Consider the following 12,777-nt stretch of genomic DNA (forward strand, 5'->3'; position numbering starts at 1 on the left):
AGATAAACAATTTGGTTTTCAATGTATAAGAGTGTCTAGTAATGTTAAAGGATCCGATTGTAGGCTGAGAAGAAAGGGAAAGGAACAGAAAATGTTTGAAAAAGAAAATCAAGAATATCATATCTAAAGGCGAGGTTAGTGATACGAATATGGTGAGTGTACACGAGAGCAGTGACACAACCGTAAAAGTGTCAAACTCAGCGAAAATTCCCGGAAAGCAGGCAGTGACGTTATCTGAAGAAAAAATAGGAGTGACGCGAACTGGTATTCAGCAAGCACAGCGGAACATGACCTCAGTGCTATCGAATGAAAATAGTGAACATCAGATGGGAGCAATTCCGAAACGGGTGGAGGAACAAAGATCTAAATCGAGGCTGACGAGAAGTAGAGTAACGCAAGTAGGAGATAGTTCAGGAAGCAGTGATGAAGGAAGAAGGGAAAACAAGGTGAAAAAGCAGTATGACTTAAGGAAATGGTGTGGAGGGGAAATAAATCGAGAGAAAAGAAAACTTAAAATGTGGGAAAATTAGCAGTGGAAAGTGCAAATAGTTAGAGATGTGAAGTGAGGGGAAATGTGTCATACAGGAGGGGTGTCAAGAATTAGAAGTATAGTATTTTGGTATAATAATGGATGAGGAGTAGAGTTAGTGGAAGAATTGACGATGGACAAGAAAAGATTAGTGGAAGAATTTCAATAATAAATTAAAGATAAGTAACAACCTAAATGACTTGTACGAGAGGCATTGTAAAACGGGGAGACGGCACTGTATACTAATAATGTGAAGTTCCGCCTCACCAAAAGGTATATTGCTTGAAGACAAATATACTCATTCATTCATTCATTCATTCATTGCAGTTCTAAAAATGCAGTCGAGTTATAAGCAGCGTTAAAAGTAGGTCAGTATTGTGAAGAAAGTATGGGCGACGAACTAACTTCATACAGGTCGCGTATAGATAGATATAATGCAGTGAAGATCCGAAGAAGTACAAAAAATGGAAAGGAAGCAGTATCTGACAGAAACATCATATTTATGACAGCAGCTGTTATATCAATACTATTAATTATTGGAAATGTGGAGCTAAACCCGGGACCTGGAAATAGAGAAGAAACAGACTATAATGACAAGATGTTTCAAACCTAATGGATTAACTACATGAAGGAAACAAGGGAAGATAGACAAAAGGCAAGTGTTCTCCTAAATAAAGTTTCTAATGACATAGAGAAATTAGTCAATAGATACATGGATGTGGAAAATAAAATAAAAGTGGTTATCGAGGAGCAGGCTACGCTAAAGTCAATGATTAGAAAATGGGAAAGTGATAATAGACTCAACATTGTAATCTTTGGGGCTGAAGAGGGCACTAAAGAAACAGGAATCGACACGTGTTTACTAGTGCTACAATTATTAACTAAATATTTCAAACTAAACGTGGATATAAGTGCAATTATCAACGCATATAGAGTCGGGAATGGAAAGAATAGACCAATACTAGTTAAATTCAACTGTTATTTCATTAAAGAGCATATCATTGGAAATAGGAGACAACTTATAGCACAAATATCTTCACAGAAAATGATTTCGCAAAAGATATAAGAGAGAAAAGGAAAAAAAATAATTCCATTGCTAAAAGGAGCTCGAAGCAAAGATTTTAGAGCAAATTTAATTAAGGACAAAATCAAGATCAACGGAAAGATAATCAGTTCAGATATCTTGAATAATTATAACATTGAGGACATACTTAGTAGCTGCAGCAGAAACAATAATAAACATAGTGATACAAATAGTAATAGAGCTGCATCTCCACATCAGGGAAACAGAAGAAGTAGTATAACATAACAGAAAAGATAGAAGCTTAGAGAGTACAAATCGGAATGGCAGCGGAGCAAGAAAGCACGAGCAATCCGATAAGATAAATGTTAAAACTGATTAATTTACAAGTGTGAACGCTATACTTGACTACCTTAGAAAAACTGAGATCGATTCTTTCACAAATCCCTCAAGAAGAAACAAGAGTGAAGAAAGAAGACCGTGCAGGGAAGAAGATGCGGGAACCAGAGAAGAGACGGCTGGCGGGGCGGTAACACAGACTGAGAGGCGATCGAATGAAAGTGCTATGCCCGTGTGCACCATTCTGGATTAAAATTTGACCATAGTTAAGTCGGCACTTGATCATCTTCAACGCCAATTTGCGGAGTATCAATCTCGATCAAAGTTAAACAAGCGAGTTGATGATGATCAAATTTGATCACGGGTGTGGGACCGATTATCTTGAATTGAACATGGTCAAGTCAAGAAAACCAAAATGGCGGCATGATTTGACGTACTTGATGGAATTGAAGATGAAATGCTGTATCTTGAACACGCAAATCACTGCGGAAATAACAGAATTGGTGTTATTGTAGAAAGAATAAGTTTGTAGATGAATAATAAAAATGTTTTTTTTTTTCCTCAAAATAGACTAATGTTTTATATATGTTTCTGCTTTGGAAGATCGGGACTTTACTTGAGGACAAAATATTATTTAGGCCTAACTGTCTAATTTTGTTAACATAATAATAAAGTAGTTATTCTATGCCGGTAATAATACAGCAAAACTAAATGACCATTTTGTAGAATGCGAGATTATCACTTATTAGCTATAGATTTGCCGTTTGAAACTATTAGGACCTACATGACGTTTTGGACAATTAGGCTATTTACGCTTGAATTAAGAGAAATTACACGGATACCTTCATTTCCCTCTTACTCCAAAATTCCAACCTTGTGAACGCAAAATAAATAGATAAATTTCAGAACAAGGATACTTTCCTTTCCCTCTTACTTCAAAATTCCAACCTTGTGCACATAAAATAAATTGGCACTAAAAAATTCCTTTTCGTATGTATGATGATGCGTATTCGACATACACAGACGAATTGAGCTTTTTTTTTTATTTCAAAATAATTGTTAGCGAGGTATCCGTATACTGAAATTCTCCCAAATAAATTATTGGCACTGAAATGTGTCTTTTCGTAAGCAAGGTGATGAGCATTCGAGAAACACATACAAATCTGCTCTTTTTAGTAGCCTATTTCAAGATAATTGTCAGTGAGGCATCCGTAGGCCTATACTGAAATTTTCCCAATTATTATCAATAATACTGTATAAATTACATTACAAATTATGTTGAATTATGTAAACACGTATAACTCATGTTGAATTGTGAGGTTAAATCCAACCAGGTAGCCTGCTTTTCTCTTGGAGAATTTCCTTCAGTACTTTTATTCTCTAATATGGATGCAGAATTGCTGAAGAGTTCTAAAAGAATTCCCACTTCGAACTGTGAGAAGTTCGGTGCTCTTTTCTTTTTTTCTTCCATAATGTTGAAACTTGTTATTTGAAAACTGCGGGGATGTTTGAAACAGTCCGACAAACAAAAACGAAGCGATAATTGACAGAGTGCGTTCGTTCGCTGTTTCATACGCGGTAACCTAGCGCTCAGATGATTCTTCTCAGGCGAGCGTACCGTCAGTCGAGGAAAAATTCGGTGCACCGCATCTGTAACTTGATCATATGATCATTGTCAAGAATTAACCATGTTTCCGTGAGTGCTGATAAACGGGCTAGATGATTGAGAATGGTCCACACGGCCACTACAGAGAGAAGCATCTGTGGTTCTTCCAAAAAGTGCAGTGAAAGTGAAAATCGTGTTCAAATAGTGCAACAGTCCTTGGATAGTTCGAGGCGCGCTAGAGGAAGTGACACACCGTCAACACTGATGAGACTGGTGGATTCTACCGAGGAAGATGAAGTTGAGGACTATCATTTAATTAGAGGTAAAAGGTCATATAGAAACACTAGCAGAAAAAATTATGAACAATCAAATACAGATAATGATAAAAGTACTGAACAAAACTATTTACTAAGAGGTAGGCAACAACAAAAACTTAACTTTCCTATAATCAGAAAATCCAAAAAAAAAAAAAATAAAATAAAAATAATAATAATAATAATAATAATAATAATAATAATAATAATAATAATAATAATCTGAACAAGAAAGATGAACTTAGTAGTAAAATTCTTTGTTTATAAAGAAAACATCAAATTAATTTGTATATTTCAAGATTTTTAAATTTCAATAAGATTACACATAAAATAAATTTAATAAAAAGTAGAATAGTATTAAACGAAAATGTGAGCATAGAAAAGAATGTGGTAACGGTAACTGATATTGATTTACGTAATTAATGTCAAGTACGTTTTACATGTATGATGCAAGATGTATAAATAAGCAAATAACTTGCTGACAAGCATGTAGCAGGAATTTAGACTAACCTACTGTACTCACTGAGAAATACCGATTCAGCTATTGCAGTGTGCTGGCTATATGTCAACAACTGCTAACCTGGATACAGTTTTGATGACATGGAAGAATTAGTTAATAGGCATAAGTGAACCTATAATTAAACATAAATATGAAAGTTATAGAATAAATTTAGATGTAAAAAAATAATTTAAAAATGTTCATGGTAGAAAATTGTGAAAAGGAGCAGATAAATAAGTTTTAAAGTTTTAATAGTTATCACGATTGGTTTAAACATGCACTAAAACTAGACGTAAGTGTAAGTTTGAACATTTAATTACTGAGATTTGCAATAAATTAATTTGTTTAGGAAATTGTATATTTATTATGTATAACTACTTTTGTATATAGATCATTTTTTAAATTATTAAGTTTGTACTTTTGTGAACTAATATCAATATATCTATCACACATTGCCTATCACATTCATTCATTCATTCATTCATTCATTCATTCATTCATTCATTCATTCACTCATTCATATAGGCCTAATATAACATATGTTACTGAAAACTTCAAAATTTACGTAAGATAACGATATTGTTATTAAAAACCAAATAATTTTATAGTTATTAATCAAGTGGTGTGAGCCTTTTTCATATATTTAATGGCGGTGTGGTGTAGATATTTATATGTGAAATTCTGTAATTTTCCTAGATAATAGTGCAATACTATGGAAGAGGCATTAGTAATTGAGTCATGCTTCCTATTTTAGCTGCGTCTTTAAACTACATCAAAATTAATTTCATATTCCTTTGGTTTAATCGATAAGATCTGTGATCACTGCCAAGCATATCATTTTGTTGTAGACTGAATAGCAGGCCATTTCACTTCCTGCTGTCGTGATGAATTAGTTTATTTCCTGCAACCAGAAAAAAAAATGCAAGACTGAAACTGCTAATGATTTACAATGAACAATTTTATTTAGGGCGCGTATAGCCTAAGGTTCTACAACTATGATATAGCACAAAAGATTAAAATAAAAATGAAAACCGTGCTATCAATCTCATGAGGATGACAATGCATCATGTACCCTGTGGTATCGTGTGCGCTTTTCTCCACTCATGATTCTTTTATTTCAACAGGTGCTGTGATAGAAACTATATCTGCACCATTGCCCTTCAAAGTCGATCATCCATTTCTTGTCTTCATCATCGATAAGAAGAATTCAATACCTATCTTTGCAGGTAGAATAACTGACCCCACTAAATGAAGTTAATTCAATGAAGTTGCAATATTTTCACATAAATTTCAATTTGTATATGTACATGAATTTTATTATGTAAGTTTGTATTAGAAACTGTATTCCCAACGTCTGTACATATTTGTTTCTTTCGATTTTATTGTAGAATGGAAATAAAAATAATATAGACTACTCAATATGATTCCTTAAGCATAATTATTTTCAGCACACACACACACACACACACACACACACACACACACACTCTATATCAGACACAGTAAAAATAAATGAACCATTCATATTGGCTGGCTGGCTTTTCGAAGGCTGGACGCAGGACAGGTCATTACACTTGGGCATGCTATAGCCCTTTGTGCGCACTATATATGGGATGGTTGTCCAAGTCCGACAGGTGGCTTGGGTGGCAATCGTGAATTCGACGCTGACAAGTGGGTCATCCTGCCTCTGCCCCTGATAGAGCCCCAGGTCCCGTTTCGCGGACGAGTAGTCTGCTAAGCTCCAGAGACCCGAAGCCCCGAGCTCTTCCTATATCAGCATCGAAAACACGTACTACCCCCAAGACTTCATCCCAGGGTTCGTGGAATGACAGAAGGAAATGAGAGTATCCCGAGGAAAACCCTTTGCAACGTCTCCTTTGTCCACCACAAATTACATCACGACCTGGCCGGGGATCGAACAGTCAGGTCGAGTCGATGATTATGATAATGGCATACAATAACATATTTGGTTGTTGCAACCTGTCCTTAAGCAGTTTCGCAGTACCCAAGGTTCTAACGACCTTAGCACTAATGTCACCACACAATAGGCAAATATTTTTGTGAAAAAAATATCTGTCAATCCATATCAGTACTTAGATAAAGGTGGCAAAGAAACTTCCCAACACCTTGACCCCCTTAACAAATGCAGTCAAGTCCACAGCTGGTTGTGAACTTGGATTCATTGCTATGAACATAACAGTGAATGAACTTAGAAAAAAACTTTTGCAGGAAATGTTTCGCATGTGATGTTTATAAAACTCGACAGACCACCAGTTTCTAAATGGAAGGCCGCAGCATACATTAGGACATGGTTATTATATCACCACTCAGCAAACAATCACCGATCACGGCAAATAACAGAAGGGAACAAGAGGAGGAGAGGGAAATAAGGAAACTCTTCTGATTAGGTTGTTGTTTAGTCAACTGTCCGAAGACAGGTCTGAACATACAACCCAAAAACCAAAAACTCAACGCACTAGAACAATATGAAATATACAGACACATTAAAACACACCCGATCCAATTGTTCAACACACAGATAAATTTCAGAACACACACACTATTTGACACCACACTTCAACACTTTTCAACAATCGAACGCATCCACATAAAAGGCAGCGAAGTTCGAGATGACGCAAAGATCTAGTAGGCTCTGAGGATGGTATGAAGCACCGAAACAGCTGTAAGCCGCACAAGCTTACACAATTGACACGAGTAAGATCGCCATTTAATCATTTACTTATATCCAAGTATTAAAAGTAGTGTACGAAAGATTCAACATGGATTATCAAGGTCTGAACCTCACAAGTGATACCAACATGGCCAGTGTTGCCATATTTAGCGATAAGTCGCTAAATCTAGGGAATTTTGAATTAGTCTCGACGACAAATTTTATAAAATACGATTAGCGACTTTTCTAGCTGATTTTTATATTAAACTTTTTTCTTTCTTTTAAGTTAAAACATTCAACTGAAGTCATGCACTTCTTAGTTTCAGAAGAGGCATGGGTGCATGACTGAGTATATTTGTGATCATTGATCAATGATCAAGGATGAAAGATGCTGATTCAATGATTCTCACGGGTTAGATCTCTCTCTCTATGCAACTGCTCCAACACCCACAAACGGTGGCAATTTTGACTGACACATGACGAACCGCGAGTTGCAGCTGATGTAATCTTGGTTCTTCCCCGCACGCGGAGATTTTCCACTCGAACCGACTCGAGGCAATTGAGTGCCGACAGTTCGTGTGAAGCAAATAAGACTGTAGTTTTTGCTGGTTTTAATATAGTTTAATATAAGAGTTAAAAAGTGATACAATTTGCCAGAAAGTGTAGTGTCAATGATTGGCTCAAGTGCAGTGTATTCACAATCAGCTGCTCCCACACCAGACTTCGCAGAAGTGGATGACGAAGAGGAAATGATATTTTTCTCGGGATATGTATGTTTTTCTTATTTTCATTTAGTGATATTTATTATTAACTTTTAGCGACATTTCTGGGGATTTTTTACACAAACTTTGGAGAGATTTAGCTACTTTTTGTTGAAAAGTTAGTGAGATTTTAGGGCGATATTTTGGCAACAGTGAACATGGCACCACTTACAAGGCAACTACAGTAGGCCAGGAGACGGGCTAGAGTGGCCAGTTCCTTTCCCCCTCCATTGCATACATCGCCGATTGGCTACATATTACACTAATCAAACTTCACATGCATACAAACAGGGTATGTGTATACTATATAATTGAGTAGCCAATTTGCAAAACCAGCTATTTGCAAGTGAGACGAATTTTGGCAAATGAGGAAAATTGTGTAAATTGCTAGAGGCATGATTTCTAGTTTAAATAATGGGAAAAAATATTTAGTCTGTCTTGCTACAGCTCAGAAATATATGATTAATAAGTAATTAGTTATTTTGTATATTAATTTGCAAATAGCAGGTTTTGCAGCCGAACAGAGCAATTGGCAGGATTTCCAACTCTATAGGTAGCCATATTAATGATACATTAGTTTGCAAAACCTGATATTTGATCAATGTTAGCAGTTTATATAACAAGACTAACTTGGAAACAAACTGACGGTAATCAGAGAACTTTCTTATTTTCGTTATATACCTATGTAAATATCATTAAACACACATACAAATATTGTACTATTAAAAAAGTGTAAAAGGAGAATAGGATACTAATGTTATATTCTGAAGGTTCCCTTGTGTACTACTGTTTGTGAAAAGTGCAACACCAAGATAGAATGGCCCGAACGACCCCAAACTCGGGAGATGTGTAGAACAGAGAACCACCAATAATTCATTATGTTTCCAAAGAGATGGCGTACACATAGGACCAACAGTGACGTCTCTTGTGTCACCAGCAAGGCTAGAGTTATACCTTGCTCAGTCATTGCAGAGCTTCCAAACGAAGTGGAAACGTGAAAGCTAGTGCAGGTATGCCTTGTCGACGTGGAAAGGCTCAATATCAGCACGTGAGTAAGTTCGAACGGGGCAGAATAGTTGGTCTCCGGGAAGCAGGTTTGTCATACCGTGACATTTCAGCTCGTACAGGGCTTGCTGCTATGACAGTGATGCTTGTGAACGTTCGCCAGACATTTCGCCCATCGAACATGTCTGGGATAGGTTGGTCGGCAACTTGTTCGTCATAGTCCTCCAGCACCCACCCATTCTTGACGCTTTGTGGACTCGCATACAAACCGCGTGGAGGGAGATTCCCCAGGAACATATCCAGGCACCCTTTCATTCCATGCCACGACGCTTAGAGGCTCTGATTGCAGCGCATGGAGGCTTCACTCCATACTGAAATCTCACGGTCACAGATCAGGTACAGTTCAGTAATTTTAATCCTTTGTGTATTGTCATGTATCTAATCTGTGATATCGATTTCATTTCAGTCACACGTATCCTTCTTGGTGTTGCAATTTCTACAAACATCAATGTAATATAGCAACTTTACAAAAAGTTCGGTTCTTCCTCATCCATGAGTTCGAAGTCCACTACATCCGTATGTTCATGCACGTCTTCATTCAGGTCTGCAACAGCAAGGTCTTGCTGTTGGTTGAACATTTCGGTGTAGAAGGTCTGGTTTGCATTCCGAAGCCAGTCCTCCTCTAAGTGCAATAATTCCAGAAGTCTTTCGATGTCCCTGATGTTTGCTTCTGTAAGGGTGACACCCATTGGAATGTAGTCCTTTTGGAAATGTTTACCTTTTTTGTTTAAACTTTTGGATTCGCCTTTTCACTGGTACCATTCTCTTCATCATCTGTATCTTCTCCCTCAACACTAACAGAGTTATTGAAACAGGATACACCATATCCATCCACACTCATTTCGGCAAAAGTCGGAAAAAAAAACTGCAAGATAATCACAGTAACCACTTCAAGACTTCAACACACTTAACATAAAAGGTTAGAAGTCCTCGATAAAGCACGGGTAGAAATTCTCAGCTGATGTCTTAAATGCAGCAGTATAGTCAATTTAATTATACGAGCAAAGAGTAGCTCTATTATCAGTGTCTAATAATATCTTATTCGTTATTTTAATATGCTCAATGTAATCCTTATGGAGATCGAAATAGCAGCTTTTGCATCCGTAACTCTCAATATGGCCATGTTTTCTCAGTGACATTTAGCAGGTTTTGCAAAAGTAAACATGGCGTTGTGCAGTTAGCAGGTATTGCATCCTTACGCTCTCCACACTTAGCAGGTTTTGCAACCGTATGCAATTTTATTTACTAGATTTAAAGGGTTTAGAGTTGGATTTGCAATCGAATGTATGGCTTATTACGTAGCTAATGACGAACTGAAACCATGGTTACCATTATCTCATTTTTTCATTTTTTTGACAATTAGTTGGTTTTGCAACTGGGCTCCTCAATTATTTAAACAGCCATTATTATTTTACTTTATTTGTATTTTATAAATATGGATTAGTAGTATTTTTAATGGCAGTGACACTACTACTACTACTACTACTGCTGCTGCTGCTGCTGCTGCTGCTGCTGCTGCTGCTGCTAATAATAATACAATAATTACCTACACACAAGCTTACGTACTCTTATGCTATCCTTTACTTGCGCGCTTAAGCCTACATACAATAATTACAAATACCACGCTTTTCCTACATTCTCTTACTCAAACATATTCCTCAATCGGTCATAATTCCGAACATTTTTGCTGGTCAATTTTTGTCTTTGGTGTATTGAAGTATCTGTGAATGTAATTCTGATTACAATAAATGTTGAACAGTAAACTCTTATTCTGGTAGTATATTATTACGTATAAATTCATACTTAAATCGTGTTGAAATTATAATTACGCTATTCATTGTAAAGAATCATATAAGTTACCAAGCAAACATGTATAAAATACTTTTTTTTTTCCAAAGAATTAAGTACGAGGGTCATACTGAGCAACCCATTGTTATAAATCTTAATTGTTATTTTTTAGACAAACCAGGTACATCATCTTAATTTACAGACTTTTCTGTCACTTCTCAACACAGTCTCTATTTCTCTGCACACATTTTTCCCTCCGTTCTGTAAGTTTGAAAATTCCCTTGCTGTAGAAGTCCGTTTCATCTTCCCGAAAATAGCCTACTGCCGCATTGATTTTCGGATGTCCTCCTGCGTCTCGTGGCGTTGGCCTCTCAGCTGCTCCTTTACAGAACCGAAAAGATGGTAGTCGGAGGGTGCCAAGTTGGGACTGTAGGGAGATTGCGGAAGAGTTTTCCACCCAAATGTTCTGATTTTCTCCACGGTGATACGATCAGTTTGAGGCCACGCGTTATCGTGTTGCAGGGCGTTTCTCGAGCAATGCACGACGGAGCTTCAAAACTGTCTGAATATAGCGGACCGCATTTATGGTCTGTCCAGGTTCAAGAAATTCAACCAAAATGCATCCCAGAACTCATCAACTCTTTCCTGTTGCGTTCCGAAGACGCAGTTCGAGGGCGACCGCTACGAGGCTCATCTTAGAAGCTCGTGTTCCCATCTTTGAAATGTTTCACCCATCTCTTAACAATGCTGGCGCCCATGCACACTGAAGTCTTAGGTGAATTTCAGCAGCAGATTTTTCTTCTTTAACAAGGAATTTAATGACAGCACGCTGTCGAAACGAACTATCGTTGTTGACCATTTTGCAAACATTTCCTGTGGTCAATGATAGAAGTTAATGGCGTCACAATATGTCAATACATAGTGTAAAGTCTGTAGATTAAGTGCGTAACAAATTTTAACTTTTCTTTTTGCGCTTGGCATGTGATTCATGATTTCTATATAATTTGAGCCTCCTGAATACGAACATGGGAATAAAAAACAATTGTTGGTTACGGTTTTTGAGAAATTTTTGAATTTATATTCAAAATACTGCTTTATATAATGGCAATAAGGTTAATTAATATCCACTGTCCAGAAGATTACAGCTTTCTTTTTCTGCATTTTCTTTTATACTGGACATCAGGTAAATCACGAGAAAAAGTTCAACAGTAGTCTGTTAGCATACTGGTACTCCACTGTCCTTGGTATCTTTTTTTCCATAGTTGAAATTTCTTGATGAAAGCGTTCACCATGCTCAGCACTGAAATCGTCACATTTCTCGGGGAAAAAATCAAGATGGGAGTGAAGGAAGTGAATTTTCAGGCACATGTTACATAGTTTCATACCCCAACAGTAAATTTTGCACTAATTCTTCGTAGTTTTCACTTCTATGGTTACCCAGGAAATTTAATACAACCTCCTTGAATGCAATCCAGGCGACTTTTTCTTTTCCTTCTAACAAAGATTCGAAATGATTGTCCTTCATTATTTATCTAATTTGTGGTCCATTGCAAACGCCCTCTTTTATTTTCGAGTCACTAATAGCAGGAAATTTTTCCTGGATATGTTTAAATGCTTCAGTTTTATGATTCATCCCTTTAACAAAATTCTTCATTAACCCTAACTTAATGTGTGAAAAAGGTAAAATTACTTTACTTTGAGGTACAAGGGATTGATGTATAATATTTTTCTTCTCTGGCTCTAGTGATTGTCGTTTTATTTCATAATACTTATCTCGAGCACGACTGCCCCATTCGCACAGAAAGCAGCAAAATTTTGAGTAGACTAATTGTATCCCAAGAAGCGATGCCACAACCTTCAAATCCGCACACATAAACCATTCGTAATTTGAATATTATCATTAAAGCACACTTTAAAGAAATAATTACACGTCTTACACAGAATAATAACACCACGGAAATTTCCTGGTAAATTGAAGCGATTTCGTGTAGCGAATCTGTTTCTCCCCCTCCAAATGTAACCGAAAAGGGCAATAAAATAATTTCCGTTTCTACAAGTGCTTCTAACATGGTGGCCTACTTATACTAATATTGTTTTCACATAATGGATCGTCACATTTGTAAAACAAAGTAGTTACACACGACATATGGCGATTTCTAAATAGAATGCATATTAAATTAATTA

At 36.6% G+C, this 12,777-nt stretch overlaps 1 protein-coding gene across 1 annotated transcript in view; it reads left to right on the forward strand.

Moving 5' to 3' along the window:
- The window catches only part of LOC138698951 (antichymotrypsin-2-like), a 33,649-nt gene extending 27,917 nt beyond the window's left edge, over positions 1 to 5,732 (forward strand). The window contains exon 8 of the mRNA XM_069825147.1: positions 5,433 to 5,732. Within this exon, the coding sequence (XP_069681248.1) occupies positions 5,433 to 5,560 (128 nt within the window). The 3' untranslated portion in view covers positions 5,561 to 5,732. The remainder of the gene's footprint in view (positions 1 to 5,432) is intronic.
- Positions 5,733 to 12,777: the final 7,045 nt, after the last annotated feature.

This window comes from Periplaneta americana, chromosome 4, assembly GCF_040183065.1.
Source record: "Periplaneta americana isolate PAMFEO1 chromosome 4, P.americana_PAMFEO1_priV1, whole genome shotgun sequence".
Taxonomy (NCBI): Eukaryota; Metazoa; Arthropoda; class Insecta; order Blattodea; family Blattidae; genus Periplaneta; species Periplaneta americana.